The sequence below is a fragment of the Odocoileus virginianus genome, chromosome 20 (assembly GCF_023699985.2).
Source record: "Odocoileus virginianus isolate 20LAN1187 ecotype Illinois chromosome 20, Ovbor_1.2, whole genome shotgun sequence".
NCBI classification, from domain to species: Eukaryota; Metazoa; Chordata; class Mammalia; order Artiodactyla; family Cervidae; genus Odocoileus; species Odocoileus virginianus.
In genome coordinates this window covers 5,301,490-5,319,695 of record NC_069693.1, presented here as the reverse complement: position 1 = coordinate 5,319,695, position 18,206 = coordinate 5,301,490, and the positions used below count along the sequence as shown (strand labels likewise).

At 61.3% G+C, this 18,206-nt stretch overlaps 2 protein-coding genes and 2 long non-coding RNA genes across 8 annotated transcripts in view; 2 read left to right on the top strand and 2 right to left on the bottom strand.

Annotated features, from left to right (window-relative positions):
• POLD1 (DNA polymerase delta 1, catalytic subunit) overlaps positions 1 to 9,910 on the top strand; it is a 24,269-nt gene extending 14,359 nt beyond the window's left edge. Inside the window, exons 11-27 of the mRNA XM_070450440.1 lie at positions 430 to 570; positions 650 to 760; positions 1,684 to 1,875; positions 1,973 to 2,061; positions 2,144 to 2,260; positions 2,435 to 2,548; positions 2,852 to 2,999; positions 5,583 to 5,678; positions 5,794 to 5,931; positions 6,809 to 6,984; positions 7,214 to 7,366; positions 7,505 to 7,607; positions 8,339 to 8,471; positions 8,553 to 8,666; positions 8,969 to 9,021; positions 9,101 to 9,198; positions 9,725 to 9,910. Coding sequence (XP_070306541.1) covers positions 430 to 570; positions 650 to 760; positions 1,684 to 1,875; positions 1,973 to 2,061; positions 2,144 to 2,260; positions 2,435 to 2,548; positions 2,852 to 2,999; positions 5,583 to 5,678; positions 5,794 to 5,931; positions 6,809 to 6,984; positions 7,214 to 7,366; positions 7,505 to 7,607; positions 8,339 to 8,471; positions 8,553 to 8,666; positions 8,969 to 9,021; positions 9,101 to 9,198; positions 9,725 to 9,830 — 2,082 coding nt within the window. The 3' untranslated portion in view covers positions 9,831 to 9,910. The remainder of the gene's footprint in view (positions 1 to 429; positions 571 to 649; positions 761 to 1,683; positions 1,876 to 1,972; positions 2,062 to 2,143; positions 2,261 to 2,434; positions 2,549 to 2,851; positions 3,000 to 5,582; positions 5,679 to 5,793; positions 5,932 to 6,808; positions 6,985 to 7,213; positions 7,367 to 7,504; positions 7,608 to 8,338; positions 8,472 to 8,552; positions 8,667 to 8,968; positions 9,022 to 9,100; positions 9,199 to 9,724) is intronic.
• On the bottom strand, positions 4,203 to 6,913 carry LOC139029803 (uncharacterized). Its single transcript, XR_011482015.1, has 2 exons — positions 6,824 to 6,913; positions 4,203 to 6,189 (listed from the first exon to the last, which is right to left on the bottom strand). It is a non-coding gene; the product is annotated as an uncharacterized lncRNA (long non-coding RNA).
• A 775-nt stretch (positions 9,911 to 10,685) lies between the features above and the next one.
• Positions 10,686 to 17,610, top strand: SPIB (Spi-B transcription factor). 5 transcript variants are annotated; one of them, XM_020886892.2, is made up of 6 exons: positions 10,686 to 10,760; positions 11,749 to 11,776; positions 13,302 to 13,374; positions 13,661 to 13,872; positions 14,239 to 14,389; positions 15,655 to 17,610. In XM_020886892.2, the coding sequence occupies exons 1-6, from the start codon at positions 10,738 to 10,740 to the stop codon at positions 15,951 to 15,953; spliced, it is 786 nt and encodes a 261-aa protein (XP_020742551.2). In that variant the 5' UTR covers positions 10,686 to 10,737; the 3' UTR covers positions 15,954 to 17,610. The 5 variants fall into 5 exon arrangements, with proteins under 5 accessions (XP_020742551.2, XP_070306545.1, XP_070306543.1 ...); XM_070450444.1 differs by having other exon boundaries at positions 14,239 to 14,385; positions 15,655 to 15,744; XM_070450442.1 differs by lacking the exons at positions 10,686 to 10,760; positions 15,655 to 17,610 and adding an exon at positions 14,721 to 14,932 and having other exon boundaries at positions 10,897 to 11,776.
• On the bottom strand, positions 13,334 to 15,767 carry LOC110133134 (uncharacterized). The gene is made up of 2 exons (XR_002312692.2): positions 15,681 to 15,767; positions 13,334 to 15,414 (listed from the first exon to the last, which is right to left on the bottom strand). It is a non-coding gene; the product is annotated as an uncharacterized lncRNA (long non-coding RNA).
• Positions 17,611 to 18,206: the final 596 nt, after the last annotated feature.

Sequence of the window (18,206 nt, the reverse complement as noted above, 5' to 3'; positions counted from 1 at the left end):
CCAGCTCACGCCTGTCCTCCATGCCTGGTCTCCCCAGTTCACTGTCTCCAGTGTAGACCTAGCTCTCCATGCAGGCCCCTGCTTGTGCTTTCAACTGGTCGACCCCCAGGCCCCCCACCCCGTGCACCCACTGCTTCCCCAGCAAGCTCAGCATTGTCCCCAAGTCTGTCCTCCTGCAGCTCCCCGTCTGGGTGCAGCTCCTCAGCCCCTGGGCACCGTCCTTGCCCCCTTCACTCCCATAGTCCCAGGCCTCTGACTCTCTCTGTGCAGCCTCCAGTTCGTGCCTGCCCAACTTCCCTAGTCCACAGGGCTGTCAGCAGGCACAGGGCGGCACCGCAGTGGATGTTATGGGTGATGTGGTCCCTGCTCCTGTGGCTCAGCCCTGCAGACCCCCCCAGCCTCCGCCCTCCCTGTGTGCTGTGCCCCCAGGTGCCGCGCTTCCCCTTTCTGGGCCGTGTGATCGGCCTCCGCTCCAACATCCGGGACTCGTCCTTCCAGTCCAGGCAGACCGGCCGGAGGGACAGCAAGGTGGTCAGCATGGTGGGCCGCGTGCAGATGGACATGCTGCAGGTACGGCCAGGCCAGGAGGGGCAGCCCTCGCGGGCTCACTTCCCCAGGGCTGCCGTCCAACCTGCCGCGCCCGCCGCAGGTGCTGCTGCGGGAGTACAAGCTCCGGTCCTACACGCTCAACGCCGTGAGCTTCCACTTCCTGGGCGAGCAGAAGGAGGACGTGCAGCACAGCATCATCACAGACCTGCAGGTGCATGTGCCCCTCTCCATCTCCCTAGCCCTCAGACCCCGCCCCTCGTGCCCACAGACCCCACTTCCCAGGCCTTCAGACCCCTTCTCTCGTGCCGCCAGACCCCGCCCCTCATCCCCTCAGACTCCATCTCCCGAGCCCTCAGACCCCGCCTCTTGTCCCCTCAGGCCCCGCCTCTCGTCCCCTCAGACTCCACCTCCCGAACCCACAGACCCCACCCCTCGTGCCCACAGACCCCACTTCCCAGGCCTTCAGACCCCTTCTCTCGTGCCGCCAGACCCCGCCCCTCATCCCCTCAGACTCCACCTCCTGAGCCCTCAGACCCCGCCCCTCGTCCCCTCAGGCCCCGCCTCTCGTCCCCTCAGACTCCACCTCCCGAACCCACAGACCCCACCCCTCGTGCCCTCAGACCCCGCCCCTCATCCCCTCAGACTCCGTCTCCCGAGCCCTCAGAACCTGCCCCTTGTGCCCTCAGACCCCGCCTCTTGTCCCCTAAGTCTCCACCTCTTGAGCCCTCAGACCCCGCCCCTCATCCCCTCAGACCCCGCCTCTCGTCCCCTCAGACCCCGCCTCTCGTCCCCTCAGACCCCACCTCCCGATCCCACAGACCCCGTGCCCCTCGTGCCCTCAAACCCCCACCTCCCACCCCTTCATCTCCCCACACTGGTGGCCCTCAGTCGCCTGCCTACCTTCCTGGTCTTGGACATCCCGTGCCTGTTCTCCTGCCCTTCCCCCTTCACCTCCTGCCCTTGACCTCTGACCTCCCTCCCCAGATGGGAGCTGTATCCCTAGCCATTCCTGTGACCTCTGGAGTGGCGACCTCTGTTCCGCTGCCCCGCCCCTCCTAGTCCACACTAGCCCCTCAGTCCGCACCCTCCTCCCTTCCACCCTGTCGCCTGCCTGACCCCTGTCCCTGTCCCCAGAACGGGAACGACCAGACGCGCCGCCGCCTGGCCGTGTACTGCCTCAAGGACGCCTTCCTGCCCCTGCGGCTGCTGGAGCGGCTCATGGTGCTGGTGAACGCCATGGAGATGGCGCGCGTCACCGGCGTGCCCCTCGGCTACCTGCTGAGCCGCGGCCAACAGGTCAAGGTTGTGTCCCAGCTGCTGCGGCAGGTCAGCAGGCAGAGCCTTGGGCAGCCCGGCCACCGCGCTCCCCAGTGAGGGGCCCTGCTCACCCCCCGCCCTTGGGTCCCACCTTCTCCTTTCCCAGGCCATGCGCCAGGGGCTGCTGATGCCCGTGGTAAAGACGGAGGGCGGCGAGGACTATACCGGGGCCACGGTCATCGAGCCCCTGAAAGGGTGAGGCCCGGCAGAGGGAGCAGGGGGCCAGGGTGGTGGGTGCAAGGGGGCGCCCGGCCCTGACTCGCCCTCACGCCCCCAGGTACTATGACGTCCCCATCGCCACCCTGGACTTCTCCTCGCTGTACCCGTCCATCATGATGGCCCACAACCTGTGCTATACCACGCTCCTGCGGCCTGGTGCTGCCCAGAAACTAGGGTACAGCGCCTCTCAGCACATGGACCCTGAGACTGCCCAGGGACCGGCCAGAGTGGGGCCAGAGACCCAGAGCTAGTGGGGAGGGGAGGGGACTGGCGAGAGGTAGAGATGTCCTGGGGGATGAAGACGAGGAGCTGGGGGGGCCAGGTGTCACCCGCACCGTCTCTCATCCAGCCTGACTGAGGATCAGTTCATCAAGACGCCCACAGGGGACGAGTTTGTGAAGACATCCGTGCGGAAGGGGCTGCTCCCCCAGATCCTGGAGAACCTGCTCAGCGCCCGGAAGAGGTGGGCCCTTGAGCTCCCCCCGCCCACCCTGCTCTCAGCTCAGGCTTATTGAAGCGGCCTGGAATCCCTGTTCCTCACCAGCACATGTTGCTGCAGCTGCGTCTCAATTAGAACAAGTCACCCACTGCAGGCAGCTTCCTCCATCCCCTCTGCTAGGCAATTCCATGCAGTGTGCAACCTGCACAACTGTACGTGGCACTCCTTTCCAGAAAGGCACCCTGACCCAGCCCTCTCGTCTCCCTGTGAGGTCTGGGATGCCATTCGAGTGGCCTTTGGTCCCCACGTCCTCCTTTCTCTTCCCAGGGCCAAGGCTGAGCTGGCCAAGGAGACAGACCCCCTACGGCGGCAAGTGTTGGATGGGCGCCAGCTGGCGCTAAAAGTGAGCGCCAACTCTGTATATGGCTTCACTGGCGCCCAGGTGGGCAAGCTGCCGTGCCTGGAAATCTCACAGGTGAGTGCACAGTGGCAGATAGAGGGCAGACAACCCCTCTTGGGGAGAACCAGGGCTCAGTGTGGTGGAGGTCAGAGCCTGGATCGTCCCAACCCACTGGCCTTTTGGAGAGTGGATGCCTACGTGATTGGTTCAGCAAAACACTTGCTGACTGTTCACTGTGGGCTGGGCCTTGGGCCCTGTGTGTCCAGCCGGTGACACGGTGAGAGTTCCTGCCCTAGTGTCCAGCCTTGTGGGGGCACATATGGCAACAGTAGTAAATGTGTACAGGAAAGCAGTTGGTGCTCGGTAGACAAAGTCGGGGAAGGATGGGTGGGGTGGGGCGGGGCAGGGCAGGCAGAGGCCGAGGAATGAAGGGAGGGACCCAGTTTGGCTCGTTCTTTCCACCTGTCCTACAGTCACCTGGCAGCCTCGTTTCCCTGGCAGTTGCCACCCCAGCCCACCTCCTCCCCTGGTCCCCATCGGGGTGGCAGAGTAGAGAGCACCTTCCCTTCCCCCTCCTGATGGGAGCACAGGGCCGTGTCTCTGTCAGGGGCCTTGGGCCACACCATATCCCCTTGACCTCTGGAGGGACTGGAGACTGAGTAACTGAGGTCAGTCACATGGTGCTCCAGGCACCTGACCCCCAGTAAAACCCCAGACCACCAAGGCTGGGGGTCACCCAGCAGCACGGTCAGGCTCGGGCATTTGACTCACTGTATGTCCTCAGGCACGCAGGTCCCACATCCTGTGCCTGAGTGAGGACCCCGGCGAGGATGCTCGGCTGGCACTAGGACAGTGCTCTGCTCCGAGAGGAAATGTTGGGGAGAAGTGCCCACAAGCAGCATCCTGTGGGGGCTGTTTACTGCTCAGACAGAAACACACCCATAGCAAGACCACAGCAGGCCTGAATCACTGAGGTTCTGCCAAGCTGGGATCAGTGCCTCAGCTCATGGCCTAAGAGATTCTTAGAAAGGTCTTCTCTCTAGTCCCTTACGCTGGGGTTTGGGTCCCTGCACATTCCAGAGTTGGTTCTCTCCAGCCACAGGGAGCTCCCTTCCTGAACGTTGTGTCAGTCCTCACATGGCTTTGGGTAGAAGGGGCTGGGCATTCTGTTGGGAGGGGCCTGTGCACCCCCATCCACCTACCCACTTGTAGTTCAGGGGCCCCCAAGCCACCCTCAGATCCAGTGATTCACTAGAAGGATTCAGAACTCAGAAAAGCTGTTATGGTTATGATTTATTACAGTAAAAGGATAGGGGTTAAAGCCAGCCAAGGGAAAGGCACATGGGGCAAAGTCCAGGGGAGGACCAGGTGGAAGCTTCCACTTGCCTTTCCCAGGGGAGTCCTGCAGACAGCTCTCCTTCCTCCCACATTGATGGACTTGTGGTACTGCCCATCACGGACGTTCACCCCAGCCTTGGTGGCCGGGGTTTTTATTGAGGATCAGGTGCATGGAGTACACAATGTGACTGACCTCAGTTACTCAGTCTCTAGTCCCTCCAGAGGTCAAGGTGATACGGTGTGGCCCAAGGCCCCCACCATAAATCACATTAGATCACTTGGTGTGACCCAAGGTCCCAGATGAACAAAGACATTTGTCAGGCAGGACATGCCAAGGGTTTAGAGGTTCCCTCCCAGGAGCCAGCCAAGAGCCAGACCTCTCTTTGGGCGAGGTTAATCTCTTGTGGTAGATCACCCTTACCACTCTTTCTGGCGCTTCCTAATCCCTGGGGCCTCTCCCAACCTCCTCGGTGGAAAGCAGTGGATGCTTGGGCATCAGGTTGCAGCTCCCAAGGGGAGGCCAGGCAGGAGGGTGTGGCTGGGCTTCCCCTGGCGCTTCCTCATCACTGCTGCCGCTTCCTGGCCTTGTCTCTCTTGTCATTTTCCTCTCAGCCCCTTCTCTCTGTCTCAGGTATGTCTGTTTCTTGGCCTCTTTTCCTATTTCTGTTTCTTAAGCTTATGAAGGCCAGAAGGTGGGACAAAAAAAAGGACTGAGTCGTTTCAGAAAAAAGTTTGAAAGAAAAAGGAACATCGAATGGGTGGGACAAATAGAAGACGGTTGGATGGTAGATTTAAGCTCACATATAATCAGTAATTACACTAAACATAAATGGCCTAAATGCTCAAGTTAAAGACAAAGGTTTTCTGGCTGGATCCAAACAAAAACAGAAGTCACATGTGTTTCTCCTTAGTGTGTCCCTCCTCTTTCCCTAGATTGAGTTTCCTTATTTGGAAAAAAATGGTCTCCCCTGGCCCTGTTTACACCCCCTATCTCTGGGGGGACATTTCTGATTGCCCAAGGGTGGGGGAATGGGGCCAGGAATGTCACCAGCTGTCTCAGTACCCGTGTGGAGAGACACTGAGCTGACGGCCTCTTCTGGGGCTGGCCTTTCCGCCACCATTTGCTGCCGTCAGGCCTTCCTCTAAGGACCTCCGTTAAGGAGCAGCTCAGCAGCCCGTTTTGCAGATTTGGAAGCTGAGGCCCAGAGAGACAGCGGCTCACCCATGCTTATACCTGGAGGAGCAGCAGAGGTGGGACCCCAAGCCCGTGTTCCCTCAGATGGCCTCTGGGCCCTCACACTGCATGATTCTCCCCAACAGAGTGTCACCGGGTTCGGGCGCCAGATGATTGAGAAGACAAAGCAGCTCGTGGAGTCCAAGTACACGGTGGAGAACGGCTACAGCACCAGCGCCAAGGTCAGGGGCCTCCTGCCTGCCCGCTGCTGCCTGAGACGGGCCCGGGGCTGGCGTGGGAAGTGCGGGGCTGCCCAGCATCTCCCCGCCCCTCCGGGTCACACGCGCCCCTCCCCAGGTGGTGTATGGTGACACAGACTCGGTCATGTGCCGCTTCGGCGTTTCCTCCGTGGCTGAGGCAATGGCTCTGGGACGGGAGGCTGCAGACTGGGTGTCCGGCCACTTCCCCTCGCCCATCCGGCTAGAGTTTGAGAAAGTAAGTGGGAGCCCCCAGTGCTTGGACTGGACAGACGTGCGCCTCGCCACTTTTTGGGGAGGGTCTCTGAGTCTCAGGATGTCTGCATTTGTGTGAGATTCTCCTGCTGTGTCAACGTCTGGGTACCCTATGTTGCTCAGGTCTCCATTTTGGGGTACCCTGAACTGGGTGTCCCATTCATTGAGTTCATAAGCCCCACTTTTGAGGTATTTTGTTTGCTGCCTGGATCCTCCTGAGTTCAGGATCTTGGTCTTTGCTCTGCAAGACAGTGTTTCGTAAAGATGCTGTCAGTCTTGGAGCATCTCCGGTTTTTAGGTGTGGGGGGGAGCCCTGTCCATTGGGGGCCCCCTGACCAGGCGATGCCTGGATTGGAGCGCTGCTTTCCAGTTCTCCCAGAGTGAGACAGGCTTGGGTCTGGGAGCCCTCACATCACACTCAGTCCCCAGCATTCACAGCTGGGGTGCACTTGCTCTCAGATTTGGAGCCTGTCCGTCTGGGGAGGCCCCGCCTCAGGCTCACTCCCTGCCTATAGTCTCCTCTTTTTGAGGGGGTGCTGCCTGGCTCCCCTGTCTGCTTCTGGTCTGTCTCAAGCCTCCATTTGGGCCCTCCAGACTTTACCCTGGTGTCTAGATCTTGGGTTTTAGGGTCTAGGTTTATTCCAGTCCGTTTCTGATTTGGGGGGCAGTCCCTGGAATGCTGAGTCCCCCACACAGCCCCTCGGAGCTGGGATGCTGGGGTCTTAGGGTCCACCTTCCCCAGTGACCCAAGCCCACATCCCCGGGGACCATCCCTGACTGTCCCTTTTCTAGGGAAGTCTCAGGATGGGGCGCTGGCGCCCACAGTCCCAGGGGCTCAGCCCGCGGCGGCTTTCCCCCAGGTCTACTTCCCCTACCTGCTCATCAGCAAGAAGCGGTATGCGGGCCTGCTCTTCTCCTCCCGGCCGGACGCCCACGACCGCATGGACTGCAAGGGCCTGGAGGCCGTGCGCAGGGACAATTGCCCCCTGGTGGCCAACCTCGTCACCGCCTCGCTGCGTCGCCTGCTCATCGACCGGTGCGTGGGGACCCCCACCCGGCCCCGGGGCCCGGCCCCCAGCCCCTCCTCCCCTGGGGACACAGGTGTCAGGCCCGGCCCTTCGGTGGCGGCGCTGTGGAAAGAGTGTGGGGTCGGACAGCTGCGGGTTCCGGCCCGGTTTCTGCCCCTTGGCAGCCGGCGGCCGGGCAGGGCCCTTCCCCGCCCCTGGCGCGTACCCCAAGTCCCGCTGACTGCCGCCCCTCTGCAGAGACCCCTCGGGCGCCGTGGCGCATGCGCAGGACGTCATCTCCGACTTGCTGTGTAATCGCATTGACATCTCGCAGCTGGTCATCACCAAGGAGCTGACCCGCGCTGCCGCCGACTACTCGGGCAAGCAGGCCCACGTGGAGCTGGCCGAGAGGTGCGCCCGGCCCAGGAGGGGGTGGGGGCGGCCAGAAATAGCCCCTTGCCAGCCAGCTGGGCCCGCCACTTCCCGCCCGCCCGCCCCCACCCGGCCCACCTGCCCTCACCCGGGCCCGCCGCCCCGGTCTCCCCGCAGGATGAGGAAGCGGGACCCCGGGAGCGCACCCAGCCTGGGCGACCGCGTCCCCTACGTGATCATCAGCGCTGCCAAGGGCGTGGCCGCCTACATGAAGTCCGAGGTCAGGCCCACCTGGGCTGCGCGCTCCGCCCAGCTCTCTGGCTCTCACTTCTGCTTTCCAGGCCTGGCGGGAGGGTGTTCCTCTCCCCGGCCCCGCGGGGACCTTGAGAACCGCCCCCAACACATCAACACACCCCTGGGAGTTGGCTCCGTGATGCTTTGCTCTCAGGCTTTCCTGCATCCTCTGGAAAGGCCCCCCCCCCCCCCCCCATCGCTATTCGGACCCCTCCTGGAGAAGGGGGCGCAGCCTCCCTGCAGACGGCGAGAGTACCTGTCGCACCATCTGTTTCTGTGGCTCTGGCTTCTTGGTCCCGGCTCTCCAACTTGTACTTCCCTGGGATTCACAGCCTCCTGCATCCTATCTGGATGTCTGGTGACCCCTGACCCCACAATCCCCTCTGCAGTCCCCAGTTCCTGCCCCATCACCTTCGATCTGGGCTTCCAGCCTCCAGCTCTTATCTTTGCACCTCCTGCCCCCACTGTGCTCTCTGACCCTTCCTTGGGGACCTGAGGGCGTCTACCTATGAATCACGGAGCCTGTGACCAGGGATCCCCATGACCTCTGACCCCATCCTAGTCTGGGCTAGCGACTGCCACTCAGCATTGCCCCCACTCATGATTGAAGGACTCCCCCCCCCCAACCTCTGCGGCTCCAGGGACCCCGGACCCTCAGCCCCTCCCAGGCCCCTCCACTCCATTGCCCCGTGTGACGGGGCCCTGCTCTGCCCACAGGACCCCCTGTTTGTACTGGAGCACAGCCTGCCCATCGACACGCAGTACTACCTGGAGCAGCAGCTCGCCAAGCCGCTCCTGCGCATCTTCGAGCCCATCCTGGGCGAGGGCCGCGCGGAGGCCGTGCTGCTGCGTATGGGGGGGCCTCCTGGGGCGGGTGGGGGTATTGGGGGCCCGGTCTGGCACCCAACCCACCGCCTGCCCTCACCTGCAGGCGGGGACCACACCCGCTGCAAGACGGTGCTCACGGGCAAGGTGGGCGGCCTCCTGGCCTTCGCCAAACGCCGCAACTGCTGCATTGGCTGTCGCACTGTCCTCAGCCACCAGGGTGAGTGCGGGACCCCAGCCCCTGGCCTTCCCGCCTCTGCCATCACCCGAGCTCTCCGGCACCAGCCTCACAGGCTGGCGTGGCCTCTGGGTGGGGCTCCCGTCTACAGGCGCCGCCATGAGGGTCCCAGGCCCCCTCCCCCGGGAGTTCCCCAGGGAGTTTTCTCCACACACTTGCTCCCTTGTTCTCTGTCGATGGGGACTTTCAGAAGCCGGGATGGGCAGCGGGCGGGGATGGGTCGGCCCAGGCCCTGGCTCAGCCCCAGCTCCCCTGTGCTGACCGCCCCCCCGCCCCAATCCCAGGAGCCGTGTGCAAGTTCTGCCAGCCCCGGGAGTCGGAGCTGTACCAGAAGGAGGTGAGGGGTCAGGGGAGGCGGGCCGAGCAGCTGGGGGTCGGGCGGGGCCGGGCTCCCGCTCAGCCCCTGCCGTCCCCAGGTGTCCCACCTGAGTGCCCTGGAGGAGCGCTTCTCACGCCTGTGGACCCAGTGTCAGCGCTGCCAAGGCAGCCTGCACGAGGACGTCATCTGCACCAGGTGGGCGGCTGGCCAGGCCAGCGCAGCCCCCCCCCCAGCCCGCTGCCCAGGCCTGGCTCAAAACCCGGCTCCCAGCTCTCAGGCTCAAGTGCCCGCGCCCTCCCCCCCCACATCCCTCTCTAGCTGTGAAGGTCTCCCCGACCCTCGGTGTCCTGGCCTCTCTGGGGTGGGCGTGGGGGGCTGCTGATCAGGCAGGGCCGGGCACCCAGTATCTGCCCAGGAAATGGCCATACACACCATCACACAGAGGCACATGCAGGGTCCCAGCCCCCTCCCCCAGGGCGGGCCGGGCTTTCCCCAGGGAACGGGTGGGCGGGGCGGGTTCCCACGCCAGGTGCCAGGTGCCAGGTGATATACGGCCGGTGGCCCAGCGCCTGAGCGAGCACCCGCTGTTATCGGCTCCCCCCCGGGCTTGCTGAGCAAACAGCCCCTGGTGGGCGGGCGTCGGGTGGGCAGCACACAGGGGCCAAAGTCCTGGGAACGGCCCCTGCCCTGCCTCGGGCCCTGACAGCAGCCCGGCCCACAGCCGGGACTGTCCCATCTTCTATATGCGCAAGAAGGTGCGGAAGGACCTGGAGGACCAGGAGCGGCTGCTGCGGCGCTTCGGGCCCCCCGGCCCCGAGGCCTGGTGACCTCTGACCTCAGCGGACTTCCCACCTTGGGGGGCGGGGGGACAGGTGGGGAATTAATAAAGCTCAGGCCTTTTGTTCCATGGTGTCTCGTGGTCTCTGGGGGGTCGTGGTCCACTGTCACGAGCCCTGGCCCAGGTGGCCTCGCTTCACTGAGTGGGATGCCCCGACCCCCAGGAGGCCCCCACTGGCCCCTTCACCCTCCCTTGCAAGACCCCTGGGTCAGATCAGATCTCCCCGCCCCTCCTGAGGGCTCCCCCCAGGCCCCAGCCTGCAGAGCCTCTGTGGGCCCCGCCCTCCAGGTGCTGACCTGCTTCCTCCAGGCCTGGGGCAGCCCCCGGCAGGAGGCTCCTGCTCCCCGGAACGACCAGGGGACCCCCCCCCTCAGGTCACACACCCACAGTGTTTCCACCTCGGGGTCCCCACCAACTTCAGGACTGGGTTTCTTCCTCAGGGACCCCTGCTGAATTCACATCCACTCTGGAAGCCCCTGCTCCCCCGCCTCTGACACCCCAGTGCTCTCACCTGTTGTCGGTTTCTGTGTGTCCCCCAGGAACCCACTCCCCCCGGCTCCTCTGTCCAGAGGCCCCCCCACACACACACCCTGACCACAAGACCCTTACTTTCTCAGGGTCCCGCCAAAGCCAATGCTTCTCCCATCTCCATTCCTCAGGGCCAGCCCCCCCACCCCAACCCTGGGGATCCCCAAATCCAGAGAACCCCTGGGCCCACCCTCCTTGCCACGTGACCAAGGGGTTGTGCAATCCAGCCCCCTCCCCGACCCCCTCCCTGAGGGGATTTTCGAGGAGGGCTGAGCTCACAGCCAGCCGGCACCCCTGCCCCCCCCACCCCGGGGGCTGGGCCAAGGTATAAATAGGGGTGGTGGCTGCAGGCGGCAGCAAGCACCACCATGCTCACCCTAGAGGCTGCACAGTAAGTGGGGGCCCTCCGAACCCGGGACCCAGGACCCCCGCCCTGCCCCTCACCTTTGACCCTCCTGCCACCAGGCCCCCCGGCGGGGCGGTGGTCTCTGTCCCACCCAGGGGGCAGGTGGGTGGGAGGGGCTGGGGTCCACTCCCCTTCCTGGGTCTCTTTGCCTCTGCCACTTCCTCGATTCCTTCCTGCATCCCACCTGTGTCTCCCCTGGACCCCTGGGGAGAGAAAAGAGAAAGGATCTCTCCCCTGGGGCGCTTTCTTCCCTCCACCCCGGTGTCCTCCCGAATGGCCCTTGGCCTCTGTCCCTGTCTTCCCCCGGGTCTCACTGCATCCCTGACTGTCTGCAGCCTGTGCTGCGGGCCACATCTTCTGTTGGTGGGTCTCTTGCTGCCTCTTGCTCCCTCGCTGTGTCTGTCTCCAGTCTTTCTGTTTCATCTCTCCATCTGTCGGCCCGTCTATTCCCCACCCATTTCTGGGGCTTAATAAATACCTCCGGCAGCCCAAGCGCGAACGTCTCTCCACACCTTTCTCCCTTCCCTCCTCTCCTCCCTTCACCCTGGCGGAGCCTCTTCTGTGTTTCCCCATCTGTGTATTCTCCCATCGTCTCTCCCCTCTGGTCCAGGATGGACCCATTGAACGGACTCGCTCACCGAGGCCCCCTCCCCACCCCCACCCGCCCTCGGGCACCCACATCTTCTCTCCGGGGACTTTCTCTCCTTCACTTTCCCTGCCCCCGCCCGGCCTCCGTCTATGCAAATCCCAGGGGAGGGGGGAACATTTGCCTGGCCTCCGCGCCCCACTTCCTGTCCCGGTGGGAGAGTGGGGGTGAATGTGGTGGGGCTGGTCCCACAGCAAGACACGCAGCCACGGACCGGCTGCGGTGGTCACAGCTGCAGCCACCTGCCCCTCATCCATCCCCCAACCACTTCGAGAGCCAGGAAGCTGAAGACGCCCCTGACATGCCCTTGTGTCTCTCCCCCTCCAGGCTCGATGGGCCACACTTCAGCTGTCTGGTGAGTCGGGGTCCTGGGGGTCAGCGAGGGCTGGGGTGGGGGAGACCCACGTGGCCCATCGCAGCCTCCCTGCCTCAGTTTTCTCCTCTGCTTCTTCCTGTCCCTTTGTCTTTCTGACTTTTCATTGCTATCCCCAAGCCCCCTTTTCCCCACCTGCTGCCATCACAGAGTATTTTTCTAACATCTCTTTCCTTCTCTCAGAGCCTGGTCCACTTCCTCCAATGGGGAGGAGTAGGTCTTTGTGTCTTTGACTTTGTGTCTCTTCCTCCATGCATCCCACATTCAGTAAATCTACTTCTTCCTCCTTCCCTTCTCTGCTTGACTTTATATATTTTCGAAAATTGAGTCGAAACTATTTCAGACATGCAGAGTACTACACCCCACCCCCCATAAACCCACAGCCTAGTCCAAGAAATAAAACCCCACACATATGCTTGAAAGAAACCCCTGTGGGTGCCCCTTCCCCAAGGCATCCCACCCTTCTCCGCCTTGAAGAGTTTTGCTTTTTTAAAAAAAAATTGAGGTTTGTCTTACAAGTCAGAAAAGTGACAAGTCTTGTGGACAGCTCACTGAGGTTTTCACTTATGTGCACACCTGTGTAACCATGGACCATATGAAGATAGAGAACGCTGCCGTTACTCTAGAAGATTCTGTCATGTCCCTTCCCAATCAATAGCCCCCTCTGATACTTTCCACCACAGATTAGTTTTGTTTGGTTCTGAGCTTTATGTACAGTGGCCCCCTTTGGGTCTGGCTTCCTTCATGTGACCTCAGGTGTGTGTCAGAGACTGTTCCTTTTTCTTTGCTGTATAGTACTCCGAGGACGAGACCACAGTTCTGTGTGTTCTCCCATCCCTGGGCACTCAGGCTGTTTCCCGTTTGGGGCTGTTACTAAAGCTTCCCTGATTGTTCTTGAACAAAGCTATTTTTGTGGACTTACGTTTCCAGATCTGGTGGGTAAATACCTAGCCCTAAGACCAGGATGACATATCTCTAGTTGTAGATTTTTACTAAAGCAATGCTCAGTTCTTGGGGCGAATTGAAGTGATATCGAGGTGAATAAAAGAAGGGTCGAGAGCTTCTTTCCCTCTGTTAGAAACACTTCCGTGCCTCTTACCCTTCATCCCCTGTGCCCTCGGCCCTGAGGCAGGCAAGGCTGGGGGAATTCTCCACCCTCCTCAGCTGCTATGACTGTGTACTGGCGAGGTGCTGGGGTTCCCGGAAGCCCACACTCTTACTGGGAGCTGGCTGCCATGTCTGTCAGAGACCGTGGTCTCTGTGTTTCTACGTGTCTCTGCCTGTGTCTCTCGTTGTGTGTGAGTGTGTGTGTGTGTGTGTCTGGGTCTGTGTGTGTTTCTGCTGTGCTGTGCCCACCTCCCATCTCTGTGCCCCTGTCTCTGATGCCTAGTCCGTGGGCCTCTCTTTCTCTCCCTCTCCCAGCCTGTCAGAGTCTCCCCACTGGTCCAGGGTGGGTGGGGTCACCTGGCAGCCTGGGTGACCCCTCTTCCTCCCCCACCCCTATCAGTACCCGGATGGGGTCTTCTACGATCTGGACAGCTGCAAACACTCCAGCTACCCCGACTCAGAGGGGGCGCCTGGTGAGTGACCCTGGCCCAGCCCCCCTCCCCCACTGCCCCTTGGGCCCGCTTCACAGATGGGGGAGCTGAGGCCCAGGGGAGCTGTCAGCTGGGCCAGCAGGACAAGGTTAGTCCCGGCCTCCAGACCTCCTCCCCTTTCCTCTCCCACGCACCCACTCGCCCATGCAAATCCTGGGGTCACAGATTTGCACAGCCCACAATAGCCCCTCTGTGCTGGCGGGGGCTTCGAGGGGGAGGGGCCCAAGGCCAGACCTCTCGGCTTCTAATCCCGCGCCCTTCCCCCCAGACCTGTGGAGCTACGGCCTCAGCCCCGCAGTCCCAGCCGCCTCCTATGAAACCTTTGACCCGGCTGTGGCCACCTTCGGCCACCCCCAGGGTGTTCAGCTCTGCTACGGCCCCTCAACCTACAGCCCCGTGGGGAGCCTGGACCCGGCCCCCAGCCTGGAGGCCCCGGGACCCGGCTTCCCAGCGTACCCCACGGAAGACTTCACAAGCCAGGTGAGGGCCGGGGAGACCGCGCAAGTTCCCCATCCTTTGATTGAGGTGCCCGGCACCGCGTCAGAACCTGAGCACATAGGGAACCCTTCACCCCTCTGACGATGCTGGGGTTAAACGGCATTATTACTCCATCACACAAGCCAGCCACCAGAGGCGCAGACGTGCGTCAAGGGGCAGGAGGCTCTCACGGAGGTGGCCCGGGGGTCCCTGGCCCCGCCATGGAGATCGGAAATGAGCCTGAGTGCAGGCTGTGAGCGGAGCAGGGAGCCCAGAGCCAGGGCCCGGGAAGAAGCGAAGGGACCGAAGCAGAGGGAGGCAGAGAAGGGTGCCCCCCTGCAGGCCATGGGTAACCCTGACCTTCCGCAGACCCTGGGCCCCCCGGCGTACGCCCCTTACCCCAGCCCCGTGCTCTCAGAGGAGGAGGACCTCCTGTTGGACAGTCCTGCCCTGGAGGTCTCGGACAGCGAGTCGGATGAGGTCCTCGTGGCTGGCCCCGAAGGCAGGGGATCCGAGGCAGGTATGTGGGAGCTGATGGGGTGGGGGGGACTCCAACTGTTGGTGGGGGTTAGAGGGGGGGTTAAGGGAACCACGTCTGCCCAAGCACCTACTGTATATACTCCAGCGCTGAGGGCACTTTCTAGATCTGCCATCTGCTGGCTGTGCTGCCTTGGGCAACTGCGTCTACCTCTCTGTGCCTTGGGCTCCTATCTGTACAATGGGGCAAAAACACTAATAGTGTCTATTCCTGGTGGCTGGGAGTGTTCGGGGGATTGTAAGTGTCAACGAGATAGCAATGCTTGGCACAGAGTCAGTACTTAATAAATCTTCACCATCATTATGGACACAAGAGCAACAGAAACCATCACAATATCAACTTCCGCCTATTCAACCTCTGCTTCTGCCCCTGTGCCTGACCTCCATTACTCTCAACCCCTGGAAGCTGGAATTATTAGTCACTTTCCTTATCTGGGCCTCAGTTTCCCATCTGTAAAATGGGCTTTGTTATCATCATCCCTGTATTGTGGGGTTGTGATGAAAATTAAATGAGCTCTTAATTGTACTGTGCATAGTACAGCACGTGGGTACCAAGTGCTTCACAAAGACTGGTAAAAGTAAAACACACACACACACAAGCCTCATTTATATAACTGAGGAAACACCAGCTCAGAGAGGTTAGGTCACCACCCCAACATCACACAGCTGGAAATGGCAGAGGTGGGGTTCTTGTATCTAATGCCTGGTATGAACGGCCACAGCTCCCCATCTCCCCACGGCGAGAGCTCTGCGGGCCCCTTGCTGCTTCTAGAAGCCCAGGAGTTAGACCCCTCGGCCTCTCCCAGAATCCCAATCCCTCAAGCTGACATGCTGGGAGGGCTGAAGCTGAAGAAATGGCCAGGCAGATTCAAACCAACTCCAAATCTCTTCTTCACTAGTCAGCTGTTAGAAGCCTTTGAGGAGCACTACCAACCTATTGGCAGATTCATCCCGTGCGCTCCACAGATACATTCTGGCCACCAAGCAGGCACAGGATAGGCACACAGCCTGAAAAATAAAGCAGGGATGGGAGATGGGTGTTCTGGGGTGACACCTTCAGGAAGGGGGAGCAACTTACCCTGGATGGGAGGGGTGGCACAGAGGAAGCCAGGCACGGTTACCCAGCAGCCACCTCCCTCATCCCACTTCTCTTGATGGGGAGGCAGGGGCTTGGCGGTTCCGGACCGGGGAGGGCGCGGGGTGGGGCCCGGAAGGATGCTTCCGTTAACCGCCCCGCACCCGCCGCAGGGGCCCGCAAGAAGCTGCGCCTGTACCAGTTCCTGCTGGGGCTGCTGACGCGCGGAGACATGCGCGAGTGCGTGTGGTGGGTGGAGCCGGGCGCCGGGGTCTTCCAATTCTCCTCGAAGCACAAGGAGCTCCTGGCGCGCCGCTGGGGCCAGCAGAAGGGCAACCGCAAGCGCATGACCTACCAGAAGCTGGCGCGCGCCCTGCGCAACTACGCCAAGACCGGCGAGATCCGCAAGGTCAAGCGCAAGCTCACCTACCAGTTTGACAGCGCGCTGCTGCCCGCCGCCCGCCGGGCCTGAGCCCAGGGCGGCCTCTCGGGGGCCCTCAGGGGCTCCACGCCTGTGTCACGTGGGCGTCCCCGCACCCTGGGTCATAGGACCCAGGGACCCCCCCACACTGGTGCGGGGGGCGGGCTGCTGCCACAATCCCTAAGCCCAGCCCGGGGCCCCTCTGGGATTCCCCCCCACCCCCATCGTGTCTGGGGCCTCTTTGGGGGTCCCTTGTCATGTCCAGGGGCCCCAAGATCTTCCTGTCTTGGGTCAGAAGACCTGGAGTCGACTATGCTACGTGTCTGTGTAGAGGGGCGGGTCAGGGCAAAGTGCTTCCAGAATCCCAGGAACTTCTCTGGGATCCCCTTGTGATGCCTGCAATCCCTCAAATCTCATCTAGGGGCTGGTGAACCTAGAGATCACCACATCAGAAGGAGGGCTCTCCCTGCAACCCTAAGCCCTATCCAGGGTCTCTCTGGGATCCCATCTCATGTCTGAGTCCCTCCTGTCAAATCTGAGATCTCCTAGTTATGTCTGGGTCCCTGGGGTGGGGTGGGGGACCGTTTGCATGCGTGTCTCTATGCCTATCTGTGACTCTCTCGTTCTATCTGTGCCTCCAAATTCATTTGTCATCTTTGAGATCCCCCAATTCTCTGGAACCACCCTGCTGTCACTTTTCAATGTCTGAAAATCTCCAATCACATAATGGGTGCCTCTGGGATCCTTTTGTCATGTCTGAAAACACCATTGTCAGGTTTGGGGGGCGGTGGACCTCAGTGAACCTTGTGTCTGGGCCATGTAGTCTGGGATGCCCTTGTTTGTCTGGAATCCTCCGATCACCTCTGAGGCCCTCCTGGGATCCTCATCTGATACGCCCCTTTGGGGACCCCACCAACAGCCCCTGAGTTCTCATGGGGACCCTCCCTCTCCGGGAATACCCTCCTTAGGGCGGTGCCGGGGATCATTCTGGCCACTCCTTGATTTCTGTGTGACCTTGGCAAACCCCCCCTTGTCGGTTCTAACCAGAGACTTTGTGCAGTCCATCAACAGGTGGACCCGCTTTTCTGTGTGGAGAGGCTGGAACAGGGTGGTGGCCACATCTAATGGGGAATCTGTTTTCCAATCTGCCCCTGGCTGTCATACCCCGGTGGCTTGTTTCAGTTGTCCATTGACCCCAACCATTTTTGTGTGAATCCAGCATTGAGCTGAAGCCCAGATGAGCTCTGATTGGAACCCACAGGGGTGTCAGAGGCTGTGGACTAAGAAACTAGAGCCTGAGTGACTGGGGGGATCTAGGGTGACCAGAAAGACTTGCTGCTTCTGGGCCAGTTTGGCCCTTCTGTGGAAGGGGAGAGAAGGAAAAAGATCTCGGAAGTCCTTTGCAGCCCTGTCAAGCCTTTGACGTATCACCTGAAATCTACCATCCACCCACTGATGGCCAGAGGAAGACTGGAAGGAGCATCAAGGACCCCGAGAGGGAAGAGGTCCTTGAAGGGAGCACATAGTGGCTGATAGCAGAGCCCGGGCTGGGAGCCCCCCCTCCGGGGAGGGGTGAGGCTGGGTGGGAGGGGCGTTGTCACGGACAACGTGTCTTTTGGGGGCCTCCTCTTGCAAATGACGTACCTTTTGCAAAAACTATCGTTACCCCAAGTGTGGTATAAAATAAAATACATCGAGGTAGACAGACCTTCTGGGACCCTTTGTCAGGGACTGCGATGCTGCCCATCCACCCAGGCCTGCTGACCCTCAGAGACACTGGGGCAGCGTCGGGGGAGATGAGAGGAGATGCAAGAAGCAATTAGAGCCAGACCAGACAGCCTTGAAGGCCGCGGCAAGGGCTTGAAATGCAGGCACTGGTGGTTCGATTCAATTTTTGTCTCCGACTCTTTTTGATGATCGGAATTCTTCCCCACCCTCTCCCCGATTCCCTTTCCGTCTGGGTTTCTGTCCCCTCCCCCACCCCGCGTTCTGAACTTTTGCCCTCTTCCTCTGTATCTCTGTCCCGGTCTCGCTGGATACAGCCCTCGGGCTGGCGGAGATGCCCTCCAGGCTTCGTGCGCTCCGCTCACCCGCGGGGCCCGCAGGAGCCGCATAGCAGTTTGCCTGGCAACCCGTGGCGTCACCTGGAAGCTGCCTCTGGGTTGGCTAGGAGCTCCGAGGAGGCGGGACGTTTCCGGCTCTTAGGGGGTTTTGGAAAAGGATTGGGGGCGGGAGGTGACGAAGGGCAGGAAAAAAGCCGGGACCGACTAGCCTTCCCTCACTCCAGGGTCTTTCCGCCGGCGT